The sequence below is a fragment of the Nicrophorus vespilloides genome, unplaced genomic scaffold (genome assembly GCF_001412225.1).
Source record: "Nicrophorus vespilloides isolate i.1.1-1 unplaced genomic scaffold, Nicve_v1.0, whole genome shotgun sequence".
In the NCBI taxonomy this organism is placed as follows: domain Eukaryota; kingdom Metazoa; phylum Arthropoda; class Insecta; order Coleoptera; family Silphidae; genus Nicrophorus; species Nicrophorus vespilloides.
The window spans coordinates 58,690-77,682 of NW_017097023.1; the positions used below are offsets into that span (position 1 = coordinate 58,690).

Genomic DNA, 18,993 nt, shown 5'->3' on the forward strand with positions numbered 1-18,993 from the left:
TAATGTTTAATAAACGTAATTGTTTACAAATAAATTTAACCAGTAATTATTGATTGATGGGTTTTGGTAGGATGAAAATGTAATTCAATTATACAAAATATATGTTTTTGTTCGAACATTCGATATTCGCTATTAATTTTTAGTGTATACAAATGTAAATAATTTCTAAATGAAACAATTATTTTTCCGAGTATTTATTTCAAATCGATTCTGAAAACAAAAGCTGAGAAAAATGTACAACAAAACACGGCATCCGTCATTGGAATCTGTTATTAGCGTATCTTTGTCATTTACATTCGAGCGGAATATTTCAGTTAATTTTTAATTTAAAACTTCTTGCATTTCTTTTCTTTTGAAAACGTAATATTGCTTCAGACGCTGGAAAATAACTATTTACAGTGGATGCAAATTTGATGCTGAAGCGTATATGTTTGTCCGACCTCTAGGAGAGATATAAAAACAGTATGCAAAATAAATATGAAAAACTGTTCATCATGTGTGTAATGCGCACTGCAATTATAATGCTGTAGGACTTCGTAAGAAAATGTGGGTTTTGTAACAACGTAACAACCTCCTATGGTGACACGTCGAAAAGAACCCTCATTACTTATTGAGACGGGCGTCGCTGCACTTTTAAACTTTACGATTGATCCGTTTTCCTTGCACGTAATTGAATAGTCTTATTACTTATTGAAGACAGGCGCTGCTGATCCTTCTGTGCGGTCTTTAGTTACTCATTAAAGTAATTTCGGTAACGCGTTAGCAAAAGGAAATGAAAATAAAACAAAACAAAAAGGAAACTCTATTAAAGACTCGTTATTTATGGATTGTTATGGTAAGAGCGCTCGAACTATTAACATACTTGTTCTGAATTATGGGCGACAATAAATATCGAAATCGAATGCGTGAGCAGCTGCGTTTATGTGGGGAACGTGGAAAGATTCATTTCTTGTGAAGTTCCATTCGGATTAATGTCTTCTTTAGTGATTTTCCATGTAAGATATTTTTTTACTACTTTATCACATTTACATTCCGATTGGGTTTGTGATGATGGTAGGAGCTGATGATATTTGAAAAAATTATGGACGTCGGCATCAATATTTTTGCAGCGGCCGACCTCTAAATTCTGTAATGGGATCCGCCTTTGGACTCTTGCTTTTTCGAACTTTCTCTTTCATCCATCGAGGAGAGACCATTAGGAAGGTACCTGGGCTTTGCGAACGGGCAGATAAACTGAATGCGATAGTTTCTATTCGATTCTTTCGTTTTACTTTGATGGATTGTAATTGGAGCCCCTGGCATGGGACAATAGAGGCATGATTCCAATAGTTCTTCGGAGGCGATTCTATCGATTCCATACACTTCTCTCTCTCTCTGTCTCTCGTTTTTTTTTGCCCAACAATCTGGGCCAAGCGCCAGATCGTGCCCGTATGTATATAATACTGTGGTTGTCTGCAACATTTCTATCTATCTATTTCCTTCTATTTATTTATTTATTATTTATCTCGTTCTCCATCGGAATTCCGTCTTCTTCTATCCAACTGGATGTGGCGTGTACACCACTTTCTATTTCTCTCTTTTTCTCTTTCATACACATACATAACATATATACTATTTTTTTGTCGAAATCGGTGGTGTTTCACGAACAACATCAGTGTTGGGAACAAATCCGCACTGGCCAGAGGCTTTCGGCGTTGAACAGCTAATGCAATTGTAAAACTTATCACCGACGGTATTTCATTGTGCCGGAGTGTAATTGTATCAGTGCCGAGGTTTTTCCTTTATGCCCGAACTACTGATTATTCAATCTCCGATAAAGCATTACCATACGAATTCCATCAGCCCGGTAACTATACTTTCCTTCTTAAATTTTCGTTTATTTCCTACTGTTTGTTTGCACGCTATCAATCATTCACGAGTGCTCTTCAGCCACTGATGAACAAGCTTGCATTAAAGCTCAGTGGAGCTTGTTGTCCGAAAACGTGTAGTCCGTAGGGAAATTCCAAACTAAATTATTATAATCTACCAGTTTATCATTTATGATACAACAAAAGACAAACTGGATAAATTTGGCTAACAAAAAAATGATTTTTTTTTTATATCCGCTTTATCCGAAGTTCCATTTACATTTGTTATTTGCAAATATAATGTTTTGTCATCATTATATGATTGCTAAATTATAAATTAATTCTTACAAATATACTGAATGGAGTTTTTAGTTTATTGACTATCAAAATTAAAACAAAAAATTTAATAAATTAAACTACTCTCAATTTTCAAGAATAATTATATTTCACAAATACAAATTTTTTGTAGCATATTTATGATAACTCCTAATTCCATTAAGTAATCAAGAATGAATAGAGTATTAGTTTTAATACTTTGGATAATCAAAATAAAAACTCTTGGAAATAATTTGTATCTCATTAATTACTATCAAACAAATGATTGACGTAATGTTTGTTATTATAATTAATGTCGAAACTCTTGGAAATAAATTATCTGTAATATTTATATGGAATGAGCTTTTTGTGTAATACACTGTCAAATTTAGGATACCTCGCTGGAATTAAAATCAATATACTGTTGTAATTATATAATTCGAGTACTGTCAAAAAATTAACACACATCCTAATAAACGTATTTATGTAATTATTTATTAACCAACATTTAAAAATGAAAATTGAAATAATTAAAGTTATTTTTTAATTATAACAATTTTATCAATATAATAATGAATATACAAATATTTATCTTTTTAATTTAGTTTATTATGTTAAATTAATTTAAACAAGTTTATTAAATTTTTGTATTTTAAGAAGTGTAAAGTATTTTTTTAATACATTAGATGCTTATAAGTAATTCTGGGAAAATATCTAATGTTTGCGATTGTCGTAACAAACTTTCTGCTATAATTTTTGGGTCATTCAACCTTTGCAAAGTTTTAATACACACCTATATTTACCTTGACCATGATGATTGGTTACTGGGTTACTTATAATTATATCCGGATGTAGGAGACATTAGGAAAGTGAAAGTGGCTTACATTTTCTAATTTATTGCAATTAATATTGGAGCAAAATAACTTGATCAAAAATCGAAGTTGATTCACATCAGTTATTCCTTAACCCTTAAATGATTGATTTTCCAAATTAAATTTAAACAAAAACAATGTATCTATTGCAGTAGCCAGATAAATGGAAAAGTAATTAAAAAATCACAATATATGTACTGTTAATGTACTTAGATATCAAATTTTTAAGGGTTAAACTTACTCTTTTTATCAATTCAAGATATAAATTAGTGTACGTCATAAATATTTGATTTAACTTGAATTTAAGAAAAAAACAACTCTGATTTAAGTGAGCAACGTATGCATTTCTATTTACATGTTTCATAACACTACACAGAATCACCGCATTCTTTAGTCTAAATTTAAACTCATGTAATTCTGAAGCGAAGATTGCATTTTTTTTTTCTCATACAAATTTATTAAAAATAATCGTTTCTTCCATGCTTTTAATCTCCATTCACTTTCAAATAAAATCTCTTTGCAATGAAAAATCTTTATAGTCTCATTCACTTATGAAAGATTAATGGAAATTTCAATTTCTCTCTATTTTTATTCACTATAAAAAAATATTTATTGATAATTTAATTTAAAAATAATATACAATTTTTTCACATAATTAAAATTCAATTACATCAAGATGTTAGTATGACACATTGTGGAAGTTTCGAAGAAATGGTTTTTAGTATCCTGAAGCAAATTGTGAATTTCTTGGTAAACACTATAAAGATTTATAAAAATAATAAACAGAAAAATGTAGTATAAACATATTACCAGTTTATTTATATTAATCCCGTAAACAATTATACCATTATTTATTTTGATAGAAAAATAAGTAGTTCAAAAAACTAAAGAGGAAAAAAAATAAAATAATAAAACGAGAAGCACACTCATATTATATTCGAGCATGAGATTATTGCCTTGGCCAGTCACGAAATCTGTTGTTTAGGGCTCTATTACAAATAAAAATTTGTTTGGGAAGTTTGCTACTTAAAAGAAAATCCCGAGCCCGAATAATATTTTGCAGTGGGGACAAAGATTTGAAGTTCCATAAAATAATAAGGATTTAACATACGTAAATGTCAGAAACAATGCAATTTCTAGGAAAGGCTTTTTAAATATTTTAATTCAAGGGGGTCTCAAATTACTATTATTTTTTTGTACTGGATAAAAAGTTAAAATTTGCTGAATAAACTTGAATATTTCAAGGAAAATTATAACTAAACATAAAAAAATAAGGATTTAACATACTTAAATGTCAGAAGCAGTGCAATTTCCAGGAAAACCTTATATTAATAAAATATTAAGTTAGTCATTATTAAATTAATTTAGTCCGGATTAATTAAGCTGCAATCGTAAGCCGACGAAACAGAGAAAGGAAGAATATAAAAGCACAGTAGAAACTGGAGGGTAATGTGAAATTAATAATGGAAGTGTTTTTTAATGCAAGATTTTCTGTGTTTAATTTCAAATTTTTGTTTTGTATTGTTTTCTACGGGAAAATTACGCGTGGAATTTTTAATGAATTTCAGAGGTTAGCAACAAGAAAAAATATATAAATGAAATATCTATCTGCGAAACAAACAAAACTAATTTGCGTTTTGTTTATGCAAACGATTGGCAGCGTGAAAATACGCGTCAATTTGCCGCTTGCGTAATGGGAAGAAGCTTGTAAATCGCGGTATCAGTGAGTTACGTGAAGTCGAAGTGACACCAGCTGTTGCCCAGAACGTTAACGTCGAGGACTACATACGAAGAATTCATCACTAGTACCAAAAAAAAACAAGTGAAACAATTTACGCAGAATGGAATATAGTGTAAGCTATTTTTTTGTACAAATATTTGCGCAAATTAAAAAAAAAAATAAGAAACGTGGCTAAACTATTGCTCGTAGTTATTTTTTTTTTCCTAGAAGCATAAACTGTTGCTGTCAGTTATTTTGCAAAATCGTTCTGTAATTAAACTAGCGCTGATTAATATTCAATAATCGTTGCGTTGCGTTTTGTCCAATCGTTCTCTCGAAAGTGTTAACGACAATCCATCGAGTAGTAATGAAAGTATCAAATTAAGTAAAATATTACAGTTTCGGATTTTATCAATAAATTCATTGCATTAGCGCTCGCTCTGATTTATTACGAAACAAATTACAATTCGGACGCATTTTCCCTCCGTACTGCAATTTATCCATTACGCATATGGAAAACAGAAGATTTCGTTACAATTCCAGTAATTGTCGATGGAATTAAATGGTTTTAACTTTCTGTTTAATTAGTTTTTGTTTATTTCAATTGCTTTTTAACGAAATATTAACTAATTATTTAAATACATTCAATTTAAAATAAATCATTCCACAATTGTCGATGGAAAATTCCAAATACGCATTAATTTATTTTTAAATACTCAATTTCAACAATTAATTAATGGATTTCACTTTGGATTGAATTTATTTATATTTATGTTGTTTTTTTTTTATATAAAAATTGCGTTTTTGCAATGACAAATAGAAACATACATTTTTTTATAAATTTAATAATAGTTCAAACTTTATGTTTAATTTGTCTGTTTAATTCGTTTTGCTTGGAAATTCTTTCAATTTTTTTTTAAACCAATGCACTTGTCTTACCACGGGCAAGATCTGAGATAGTGTGTATGGTATTCACTTTTCTAGTATCATCTGACCCAAAATTGACCCAACTATCAGTATCTCCATTTTACACATCCCTATGTAACACTTGCTTGATTCTTCTACAAATATTTTCTGTTATTTTTAATTATTCTTAAGTTTTTTTTTTTATATCTCATTAACTTCTTTTAATATAAAAAATCCAAATGCTTGTATCATCACACTCACGTATGAAACAATTCTTTTATATACACTTGATTTACTCCTCTAAAATTCATTTCCTTTATTCCTTTATTTCCTTTATTTGCCTTAAACTGAAAACTATTTTTTTTACTTTAACTTACAATTGATTATGATATAAAAGTTACTTGTATCTTCTTACTTGAAATTTCAACACTTGCTTTAATCCACTACAATAAGCTAATCTATTATAAAGCTTAAGTATAAATTTCTTAAATCTTCTTTGTATAGCTTATGTTTGTAGTTTATACAAAAATGTATGTAATTTAAAACGTAATATAATTTTTGCCTAAATCGATTTTGTTTAGTCAGTTAATCGATTAAAATTTAATATTTAAGTAATTAATATAGGCTAAAAATAAGTCTAATTAAATGAATTATTAATTTTAATAAAAAAATCTGTTTCTTTAATTTACATATTATATAAACTATAAGAGTTTGTAAAAAAATCTGGGATAGATTAAAAAAAGTGTCTTTGATGTGTCGTAACTCGTCGGAGATAAGCAATAGATATATGGCGATTTTTATAGTTTTCGTTATTGTAAGTGAATTCATATGGTTCTGTATTGCATAGCACATGGCTATTGACCCGAGATGTTGTCATAATTTATCTCGTTTTCGGAATATAAATAAACGAGAACAGTACTAATAACCACATAATCGACCTGCATACGAAATGAGCTCCGAATGTAAACGGATCTTAACGTTTTTACATAGAACATTTTCAAATATTCATCAACGATGAAAGTCTTCACTTTATTCAACAACAATTATAGTTATTCACACACACAAAAAATAATCGTGTAATTAACATGACATTAAAGAATGAATAGCGAAAGTCTCTGTAATGCTCACATTTATTATTTATTAATCTGTTTTTTCCACTTTATACGTACGTGGTTTGCCTGATACGGAACGATTTGACCCCGAGGACCATAAATATTTTCAAACTGCTCGTGTTTGTCAACATTGACCAATAAGTAATAATAAACTTTACAGTATAAAGAAGCATCAAGTACTCTATTCCAATTAATCCTATAAAACTTTTTACTATAATAAGTTTTACTACTTCGTACCATTATATCTTATAGTTTATAAGCAATATCCTATTGTAAATTACACCTCTCAGACCAACTCCAACCTAACGCAAAATATGTCTCAATATTGTAACATATATTCCTAACTTACTTCATATTCGAGTGTTAATCATTGCCACTTTTCCAATTTATTCTAATAAACTTCGCACTCGAAAAACCTGTGAGAATGAATCGATATGAGAATGAAACTACTAATTAAATTAGTTTCTCAATTATTTGAAGCTGGGGATAACTTTAGAATAATTGAATAATCGATAGTTCCATATTTATTTATTTATTTATTTTTTTGTCGAATCGACGAATCGATTCCGCAGTTTCCGAATCGGACAACTTAATTAGATTTTTAAATATCCTCGAACCAATCTATTAGTAACGTTATAAATGTACTTCCATACTACCACGCATCCGACATTTTAATTAGTTTGTTGATTAGTTCACTATTCCACACTGGGAATATGACGCAAACATTATAATAATATATATATATATTATTTTTTTGCTACTCATTTAAATACAGTTTAATCAGGACACATCGGGACTAGTTATCCCAATTATCCGAAGTTCCATTTGTTATTTGCTCGGTTTTGTTTCCGTTCTTTAAGATTTGTTCTTAATAAGCGGCTATTCCGATTAAGCGGAATAGACTGTATTTGTTTATTTCTTATAAAAAGTTATGCCTTTAGAGAACACATGATAAGTAAAGAAACTTTTAATAAAGATTAATCTTAATACTCTAATGAAAATGAAATCACAAATGGCGGAGAAGGATCCTTTTGATGTAAGGAAGTAATGTCGTTAGCATGTTTGGTTTCGCGGTTGTTTTTTCTTCGGTGTCTTTTACCCTTCCTCTCTTGAAGTTCGCCAGGACTATGTAAATATTAGAAGAACGTCGGGCGAGATTCCTCTTTCGTTTCGAGTTTTCGCTCCGAAGTTGCTTGTCTGCGGTTATGCGTGTGAGAGGAATTGTGGTAACCATCAATAATTCATTAATGATATGGACTTGGGCAGAGGGATGATGCTGTGGGGGTGATAATGTGGTTTCTTTTTACATTTGTTAAACAAGCTCCGGTGACGTTGTGATGTACACGCGTCGACAAATGACATTGAATGCAGTCAGATGAATGGGTCCCTAATTAAGTCCGCAAACACAGGAATAGAGATGGCTTGTCCAACCTCAAAGCTCGTAACTTTGTCCGTGTACCCAGAGAGAGAGTGAGAGAGAGAGTGAGAGCTACGGACGAGAGGACAGAGCTATATAGCAGACAGATAGTTTCCCAGAGATACGCGACCTAATCACATTTCGATCCACCGCGTAAATATGCATGAGAGCTCTCCACGTTAATCAACAAGTTTTTTTTTTGTTTATTTGCGGAGAAACTAAACCGAAAAAGCAACACCAAACAACATCGCAATTGCGCGTCACCAGAAATTGTTTAGTATTTACAGTATCGCGCGCAAGGCTACCGTTTAATACAAAATACGAAGCTCGCACGGAAAACTTATCCATTGAAGAATTAAAAACAAAACAAACAAAATATTGCATCCATTCCATTTATATACTAATCGGCTCCATTCATCCGTGCAATTTCGTGCACCAACCGCTCTCTTTTGTGCACCGACAGCGAAAACAGGAAATTCCGAAAACCGGTTTTCCCAAATAGTCGCATTATCGGTTATTTTTCTTCCCGTTTCTTTTTGGTTGCTTTAGTTCCATTTACATCAGCTTGACCTAACGAATTATGCAAATTGGATTTTCGATAGTGCGCCCCCCGAGTACAGCCTTATCCGCTAATAAATTATGAGAAAAACGCGTGTCAAAAGTAAGTGAACAAACCAACAAAAAAATAAATGTATAAAGTAGCTGAAAGTCGATTTCAGTTGAAACGAAAAATAAAACTGCGAGGCCAATGGATTTTATACATGAAGGTGTAGTTAATAATAATTCTGTTAAGAGATTTTGAACTCTGCATTTTCCGAGAAAACTTTTCAAGATAATCAACATCGCTAATGAATATTAATGTATTAATAATCTACGTAGAATCGTTAATAGAATTAGTATGAATATAAACATTTTTCACAAAAAAAAGAAAATAAAAACAGAAAAACAAAATAACAAGAGTGTAGCGGAACGAATTCCCATCGCAAACCTTCCAACAAACAAACTCAAATTTAACTAAATATTAATGTGATTATTTGGGAAAAAATAATTTTGATTAAATAATAACTTGAAAGATATTCACTGTAATGCACGAATAAAACGAACCTTAGTTTCTAAAGGGGAGGTCGAGGGTGCTGTGACTCTTTAGTCATATATTTTTAATTGAATAAATAAAATAAATAAGTATTTTACATTCAAATAAAGTAAATTTAATTCCCAAGAACCATAGTGGATCAATAAAAAAAATGTTAATAATAATAGTCATAAGCAGAAAATGGATTTGAAATGAAACTTCATTGAATTTCTATTATTCGCAATATCCATACATAAACAAAATTATATTTGTTTCAGTATGGATTATGAATATGTATTTTTATTTCATAAAAGTAAATATATGCGGTTGCGAAGAATATCACGTAATATTTCCAAATGATTACAAGAAGGGAAATGATTGAATGATTGTAAATTATTTGGATCCATATATCAATCGTAAGACTTGGAATATTATTTGCTATGTAATAAGTTTTCAGGTCGGGGCGCATAACTTGCATCTCGAATATTTATTATTATATTATCGACAGCACGGATTCCCTTTGCTCTCCTATTTTCCGAACGCATCTACCGCATTAATTTCCTTCCTATTCCCCTATAAATAGGGGACATAGCCATCGATTATTTTTACCAGGATTTGTATTTTTCATCTTCGCCTGAGCACTGAGCAAAGCGCTTTTATTATAAAGCAGTTTACTAATACGTAATCCTCTTACGTAATGCTCGAAAGTTCGCTAATAGAGATGCGAGCTCTTAGCCCTACTCGCTGAATATCACATGGGTTAATCCATCGAAGTTAGTATGCAAAAGAAGATCATCATATTGAATTTACACATAAAAAGAAAACAGGAACGCATATTACATTCGCACGAACGTTTTGTAAGTAAGGAAAGGAAACAACGAAAATAGAAATGAAATGGAAAACAATAGAATGATGTTTGTTGGCAGCGAGAAGTGGGTGGTCGTCACATTTGAAAAATCGCAAATATTTATCGAAAGAATCCTGTTCGAAATGTCACCCGACACAGGAGCTGAAAACAACATGCATTTATTTATCGCATTTGGAAATATTTTCGGATTTACGTAATACAACAACCTTTGATATATCTTCAACAAATTTCGTATGAATTGAAAAACTCGCTTACTTTTGCGATGAATTACTTTTTATTTATTTTAATTACAGTTTCTGTTTATTTTGAATGCTTTTTGTATGTTTATGTTGATGAATCAATGCTTTTGAATTATTTATACATTTAGAATAAATTTCTTTCTATCGACGGATATATACGCCATGTATGCGATTTATAATGGCGCCCATGGGGATTTATTAGAGATGTTCGAAAGGGATTGATCGATAAGCCATGTCCATTACTTAAGACACGATAGTCCGGCATCAAATCCATTGACCAGGGACGTCCAATATATCAATTGCGGATCGAGGAGTCACGCGAAGCTCAGTTTTTTTTATATGATACGGGGAATGCATTACGCAAACGGGTTAATTATACATGTAATCCGTTTAATATGTAACCTTAACATTGCTGCTTTCGGTATCAAGGAATTGTTAATTATCTAGGATAATTCGGTGGAATGCCACTCACACATTATCCCTTTATAAATACCTGGAATACAATCGATTTTGAAGCACATAATTATGTAGATGAGATGGATTTGTATCTTTCAAAGCCTACTCTAGATAATTGAGGAAGGAATTTATTATATTATTAAAATACTATGAAATCTTGTTATGGATGCTGTCGAATGCAGTGAATATGTACTGAATTTGTCTTCGAACAAGACAAAAGAACATTGATCGTTTCCTCGTTCGCATTGCTTCATGGAAAGTGACTAGCATACTTATTCCGAATAGAAAACGTTGGTTTCGCTATATAATTAGATAGTTATTTTATAATTATGTCCATTTAGAATCATTATTATAATTGCAATTACATCTGATATTTTATATTCACTGTTATTACACGATTATATTTCTGAATACAGCATTTAACCAGTATTCAAGTAAACATAAAGCAGACCATAATATATAATAAAAGTTGTTATCATACGCAATTTCCTATGCGGTTGTTGCAATGTAAACCAAAAGTTTTTAAAGAGTAAAGTAAAGATTAAAACGTAAATTATATATGCACAGCAAAGAGAGAAAACTAATACCAATAAGAATCAAATGAAGTTAACAATGTCATATAAAAATCTTTAAATTAAAATTATTAGTTAACTAACTTATTTTTAAATTAATAAAAAATATTAAGGAAAATGATGAGAGTTCGAAGCGGCAACAATTTCTTAACATTTATATCGATGTGTTTGCAAGTAAATATTCTTGATTGGGAAGTCTTGAGTTTATGTGTGAGAGATCTTAATGAGAAGAAAATAGACGTTGTTATAATATGTAATGTCTTATTTAGTAGTTTGTGATTAATCTAGAACTAAGCAGAAGTACTTTGAAAATTTTCGGAAATTGTCGTTAACGTTTAAACAACAAGCATTCAGAAAACAAAAAATGGACATTATTATCATATGCAATTGTCGGCGAACACGACAAGTCGATTTAAGAAATTGATTAATTGGTGTCGTCGCGTTGATTAGCAAACGCGCACCGGAAGAGCGGACGCATTCAAATTTTGCCGCCACAGCCGCCCGTGACATAATTCAGTGATTTCGTAAGAAGTGACGTGTGGCGGCGACGTTGCCGCATCGAGTAGCACAAAAATGTTACTACTGTTTAGCAAAAACACAGCCTAATATGGAAGGAGGCGCAGAGATGCACATGCATTTTGGTGCAGGAAGAAAATGGTGGAGGAAATCGAACCAAAGATGGATGGACACATTACATAGTGTGCATACCACTGGAATCACTGCAAAAGGGAAATTACTTTCCAGTCTGAAGGGGGCTGAAAGTGTGCGTGCGGCACGCTCTCACGCACACTTTGCTCGTCCGTGGCCGGAGAAAGTTCGCTGTTTCTTCGGGTCCGACGCCATCCGTCCTCTTTGTTCTAATCGTAGTCTTCCCATTCAAACATCGTCCTGTTGTGATCCTGTAAATTATTAAGTGGTGACACCTGTAAGTGGCGCGTCCAATCGCATTGCGCAAATCAGTAACGAAATCCGCTTCTCTGTCTCTACATTCCTCCAGTTCTCTCTATTTTTTTATGTTCCTTCTGTTGGTTTTTTTCGCTGCTGGTTATGCTCCTTGTCCTTCCAAACTGGCAACCCTGCGAAAACATCCTCTCTTAGTTTCGTGATAAAAATTCTCAATATTTACATGTATTAAGTAGTCGAACAGTTCGCGTCGTTGTCGTCGGGCCGGGAGAGGATTCCCGTTTCGTTGGGACTCTCATTAATGCATTAATGTTCTTCGCCCTTTTCACGCTAGACCTGTATTGACAGTGATTTTAACCTTACCATTCAGTCCTAGGACCTCCGTCGGTAACAAGATGCCTTTGTTTGGTAAGAAGGACCCTGAGAAGAAGTCCAAGAAAGATAGCAAGGACGCAGATAAGATGCCCTCCGTTGAGGACAAGTACTACTTGAAAGAGCTGCTGGGAACGTAAGTTTTTTCATTCATCACCCAAACCAAAACACTACCATATCTTCCATTTCAGTGGGGCTTTCTCAGTTGTCCGACTAGCAGAGAGCAAGGATAGGCCAAGGCAGATGTATGCTGTCAAGATCATAGACAAGAAAGCATTAAAGGGAAAAGAGGATTCTCTGGAGAATGAAATCAAAGTGCTCCGCAGGTACATTTATTAATTGAGTTTCAAACTGAAAAAGTAAATTCAATATTTTCAGATTGAAACATCCAAACATAGTGCAATTACTTGAAACATTTGAAGACAAATCAAAAGTGTATTTAATCATGGAATTGTGAGTACCAGAAAACTTAAAAGCATTATTTCATTTAATACCACCAATATTTTTTTAGAGTTATGGGTGGAGAGTTGTTTGATAGAATTGTAGAGAAAGGGTCTTACACTGAGAAGGATGCTGCAGATCTAATTAGACAAGTCCTCGAAGCTGTGGATTACATGCACGTCCAAGGTGTTGTTCATCGTGATTTGAAGCCGGAGAACTTGCTGTATTACAGCCCAGATGATGAGAGCAAGATCATGATCAGTGATTTTGGTTTATCAAAGATGGTAGAGTCGGGGATAATGGCAACGGCTTGTGGTACTCCCGGTTACGTGGCTCCCGAGGTGCTAGCGCAAAAGCCGTACGGGAAGGCCGTTGATGTTTGGAGCATAGGTGTCATCTCCTATATTCTGCTCTGCGGATATCCTCCTTTCTACGACGAAAACGACGCGAACTTGTTTGCCCAAATCTTAAAAGGTAAACGTTAATTGGAAGCTAATGTGTAGCGATTCTCACTGTTCTGCGTTTGTAGGCGAATTCGAATTCGATTCTCCCTACTGGGATGAGATTAGCGACTCTGCCAAAGACTTTATTAGACAATTGATGTGCGTCAATGTCGAGAAGAGGTTCACCTGTAGACAGGCCCTTGGTCATCCGTGGATCTCTGGCAACACAGCCAGCAACAAGAACATCCATGGAACCGTTTCCGAACAACTCAAGAAGAATTTCGCCAAATCCCGCTGGAAGGCAAGTACCAAGTTAGATTTTTTATATATTTATGCATTCGCCAAATACAAAACTTTGGAAATTCATTTAGATCAATTTAGAAATAAAATAAGAACATATATTTTTGAAAATCAACATTTTATGTTTAAAGACAAAGCAGTAAATAACCGTCAATAAAATATGAAATAAAATTTAATTGCATAGCAACAAATGGTATTTATGTCACAAGTTTCAGTGATCACTCCAATTTTGGTAAAGTAACCCACTCACTTAGTAGTCAATACTAGTGTGATCACAATTGATAAGACTAAAATTATAAAGTTTCTCTAGCAAAGTCTGCAAAATTGGAATCATTTTCAAATCTGATAATATATTTAAAATATTTTCTAAAGAAATGTGGTTTAAACTTCTTTAAAAAATGCAACTTAATAACTTTACATAAGCTTGGATAGATCCAATTGGATTCTCACTGAATAATGGATTTATAATTACAAAATGATATAAATTATGTTTCTATAATTATTTTTTTATTAAATACAAAAATTATTAACTATAACATAATTTATTCTTTACATACAAGTAAAGCTATATTGATTATCAATTTATGCCTTAACAAGTGATCAGTAAATAAATCTGGAATAATGAAACTGAAGTACTTGATAAAAATATCTTATTTACATTCTAATTAGTTGTGTAATCTTTTCTAATAATAAACAAACATTTTATTTGTTTAGCAAGCTTACCACGCAACAACTGTTATTCGTCAAATGCAACGAATGGCCCTTAGTAGCGGAAGCAGCGGAGGGCGCAGTCCTATCGCCCAGCGTAGCATGTCTACCGGAGAGCCCTGTGGCAATCTCAATGGCTCTCAAGATAAGTAATCTCACGGAATACTCTTCTCTACTTACATATAAATATTATATATTTCCACTCTCTACATATATCCAATTCTCTATCTATCTTTCCCTCTTAAATATTTTACCTTCTCTAATTAAATACTACCCATATATATTTTATAAAGAAAAAAAATCACAAAAAAAAATGTTAAAAGCTGCACTAAATTTTCGAATCTTTCTAATCGCCGTCGATGTTATTTTCCACTCTGTCTCTGAATTTTCTATTGGCGTATTGTACCAGAAATCTTTTTCGACCCCTTGGCCACTTATATTAGAGGGCGTTTGCTGTAAATATAACGTATCAATCTATTACTGTACATCTAAGGAATTGCGAAAGATACATTCCAGAAAACCAACATGAAAATATCGATGAAGAAAATTGATGATTTCGCTTTTTCCTTCGACTGCGTAAGGCCTAAATACCAATTTACACAGGTAGCGGAACCGTGTCCAGCCACCCCTCTTGGTGGTTGGTCTTCCTGCATACGCAATTTTCGTCGAATATCTGCCGAATGTTGGTTGACACACATCAATTGGTCTCTTCGTCAAGTTTGTGGTTTCGGTATAAATTTGTGATAAGTCGCAAAGTTGCTGTGATCAAGGGGTTTATAGTAACTAAAAACAGAAGATATAAATGACGTTTCGTGCATTTTCCACACTCTCTATCTCTCTAATTCCCATCGATATATTATTATAACTTAGCTTTATTTTTGTATGTTTTACGTTATTATTGGGATTACAATACAATGTTTACAAGAAAAAAATATTATATAATAATAATCAATATCAAGAACTTAGTGAGTTCCGAATGAATGTGATGTCGTAAATTAATTTGTTTTCGGAAGCCAATCAAAATATAAAAATTCAGGCAAAAAAATAATAAGTTATTTATGATGAAAGTTTATTTTTATAAATAATAGAGTATATATATATATATATATCATGAATATATATTCAAAAAAAATCTTAGGTTATTATTGATTTATCGATTTACTCTGAAGCTGAGGTTAAAGGCGTGCAACTTGTGATTTGTGATTGTGTGTTTTCGCGAAATTTACTTAAGTTGCTTTTAAGAAACTCGTTGGACGATCCGGATACCGAAGCAAGCATTTCTCGTTAATAATGATATATTCTTAAAGAAACAATGTATTTATTATAGAGGTCAACTTGGGATTAATCTTTGTTTCTCTTAGTCTAGTCTTGGCATACTTAATTAGATGTAAGTCGAGGTGGTCGCGCTTCGCAACAAAACACATTCCTTGCAAAGACTTCATTCATTTTTAATTTTTCAAATTTTGCGGCACAGTAGTGTTGTATCATCGTCCTAAGATTTTGAAGAAAGCTGATTTGTTAATAATACTCGCCTCATATATAAGTAAAAAGAAGAAGAAAGTATGACTTAAAATTCTGATCTGTGAATGCTTTTTTGATATGTATATATACATAATATGTGTATAGTGATGTACTTATCCATTTATTTCTGAGAATTGCGGTACACTTTTCAGCGCGCTTAAATGGGTGTACCTGCTTTTCACGATGAACTTACTTTTTTAAAATTACTGACAAATTAATTAATCTTGCGGTCAATGATACATGATTGAATATTATTGGTGTTTGCCCGGTGGCGTTAATTTTGTTGAAATGTTTATATAAATATTTTTTTTTATTATCCCTGTTTCAATTTTCAAATTACGAGAACTAATTGTAAGTATATTCAATCAATGTTCGAGCGATGCTAATCTCAACGCGAACGTTTCAATCGATGTAATTCATTTGTTGCATTGTTACAAGCAATATTTAATGTTAGTAAATAACGAGGACAAAAAAAATATATAAGTGAATGAAATAAGCAAACAAGTACCGTGTAATCAATGTTGTACTTGAATCAGGCTAGCTTTTGTGTACTGTACTGTACCATCCCTTCCCTAAACATAGGTGATGCGAATCACTTCGATTTCGGACTTTCGACATTCCAATCATCTATAATTTTTTTACTTAGGCCTATCACTAAATTCGTGATACATTTAGAAAAAAGCCTACCCGTTGCTTTTGTTGGGATTACGTTTAAAATAAATTGGATTTAAAGAGACAAAATAATAACAAATATTGTGATATGGTACTTGTTCATATTCACATAGTAATTGCATGGAGCCTGACGACAGGGAACTTTGGGATGGAACATTGATCCGTGCCAACAAGTAACAAAAACACTGTTGATTTCTTCTAGTCAACTAAATCATCCATCCGTTTTATCAAAATGCCACATAAAATTTACATAATGTCACAACGATTTTGCTTTTTAGGTAATTTTATTAGGTGATTTTTAAAGGAAAATAATAATAAAAAATAGTAATGATAATATAAAATATATATAAAAATATTATTGATATAATAACTGTGTAGTACAATTCCTTCTTTTCTATGGTCGAGGGGCTCTCTGCAAACAAACGAAATGTAGCGAAAAAAATGAATTGTATAAGCATACATATATAAATATAATTCTAAACATATTTATCTATGTATACCATATATTTTATATATAAGAGAAAATATTCATTGTTAAAATTTAAGGCATGTGTATATACATATATATATTTTTTGTTTATTTTTTTGTTAAATATTTTTTATCGTCAATGTAAAATGTTTTTATTTACTAAAAGTGTCATATTTTTTAAATAAATGATTTTAGCCATGTACCTTCATTTACTTTTAATATTATTTATTTAACATTCCCCCTGCATTTGTTAACCTTCCCTACATTACTGTTATTGAACAGGACGAAATCTATTGTTTCTATTTTTTTTCCGTTTCTAACTTGTACATAATTTGGTGCAGAACTAATCAACTGGCAGAATGTATAGCTTTGGTCAATAAGGAAAATGTTTGTAACAAATCATAATTCAGAACGCAATAACTATCAATAAATCACCACTTACAAAACTGTCTTTCATATAAAGTTGAGCAAACTTCCCCCCTTCATAAACATCGAATTGTGAAACTTTTTCTTCTGCAAGGTTTACTCAACTTCAATCTTTCAAAATCTGTTTTTTCTACCTTAGGGTTAATGACAATTAAATCTAAGATAGAAATGTCAGAATTTTCTTCTTTCATTTAAACTATGATCAATATATTTTATTTAATGCACATCCTCGCAATTCACTCCAACTAATGTAGCGTTTTGTAAATATTTAGGTATTCTGAAATTCGTTAAAAAATATACATAAACAATATATATGAAATGTGTTCAAATTTAGAAAACGAAGACGAACTTGTCGCTTATAAATTTCAGGCATGAACAAAAGGATTTACCGCAAATTTGTCCTGTGTATTATTGAATATTCTATAAAAATTGATAACGTTGTATTATATGTTCCTACTATAAACAAAATAAAACATTGTTCTCTAAACGTATATTATAAATGTAAACAATAAAATACTTGCTGTATTGTGAAAAATATCCATGAGCGTTTGCTTTTCCAATTTTTGTATCTTATATAATATTCCCATTTCCTCTAATTAAGTTTAAAGCTGCAATTTCATTTAAAAGATCTAAGTCCAACCAATATCAAAGCCGAGCTAGAATCTACTCTGGGGAAGTCTGTTCCTTGGTTTAGAACAAAATATCTCACCTTTCCAACGCGCCAACACACATCTTTGTGCTGTAATCGACTCGCCTGCTATGAGGTGTCAGATAATTACATCATCGTATGAAAGCTGAATATCTCACCTTTCCAACGCACCTACATACATCTTTCTAGTTTCATCGAGTCGCCTGTTATAAGCTGAAGAACATTTTTTCTCGTTTTTTATTCAGTTTTTACAGTTTTTGGTGATTTTCTCGACAAATCCTTAAGTTACATCATCGACCACTCGTATAAAAGCTGAATATTTTGCCTTTCCAACAAGCCTACATACATCTTCGTGCTGTCATCGAGTCACCTGATATGAGCTGTAGAAAATTGGAAAAAAGTGAATTGAATTTGCCAAAAAATGGATGTTTTTAGTTTTTCGTTAATAACTCGAAAAGTAATAAACTTTTTTATGATTTTATTGCATAATCAGATGCACGCAAGCGTTGCGCAACTTTTTATATAACAAAAGTTATGTAATGTTCGTCACTTAACAGAGAAACGACGTTTTTTTTCCAGTTTTTTGTCAATTTCTCGACAACCCCTTAAGATAATTACATCATCGATCATTCGTATAAAAGCTGAATGTCTCACTTTTCCAACGAGCCTACTGGCATCTTCGTACTGCTGCCG

The 18,993-nt window shown here is 31.9% G+C and overlaps 1 protein-coding gene across 1 annotated transcript; it reads left to right on the plus strand.

Moving 5' to 3' along the window:
- Window positions 1–4,742: 4,742 nt before the first annotated feature.
- On the plus strand, window positions 4,743–15,595 carry LOC108558717 (calcium/calmodulin-dependent protein kinase type 1). The gene is made up of 7 exons (XM_017915713.1): window positions 4,743–4,887; window positions 12,670–12,807; window positions 12,863–12,997; window positions 13,050–13,124; window positions 13,183–13,586; window positions 13,642–13,856; window positions 14,570–15,595. Exons 2-7 carry the CDS (start codon window positions 12,695–12,697, stop codon window positions 14,714–14,716), a joined length of 1,089 nt encoding a protein of 362 aa, XP_017771202.1. The 5' UTR covers window positions 4,743–4,887; window positions 12,670–12,694; the 3' UTR covers window positions 14,717–15,595.
- Window positions 15,596–18,993: the final 3,398 nt, after the last annotated feature.

What these genes read in the sequence shown, in the direction of transcription:
- LOC108558717 (XM_017915713.1), top strand. Translation starts at nt 12,695, where the DNA reads ATGCCTTTGTTTGGTAAGAAGGACCCTGAGAAGAAGTCCAAGAAAGAT. An exon ending in GTGTATTTAATCATGGAATT is followed by an intron (nt 13,125 to 13,182) that starts GTGAGTACCAGA and finishes ATATTTTTTTAG; the next exon opens with AGTTATGGGTGGAGAGTTGT. An exon ending in TCGCCAAATCCCGCTGGAAG is followed by an intron (nt 13,857 to 14,569) that starts GCAAGTACCAAG and finishes TTATTTGTTTAG; the next exon opens with CAAGCTTACCACGCAACAAC.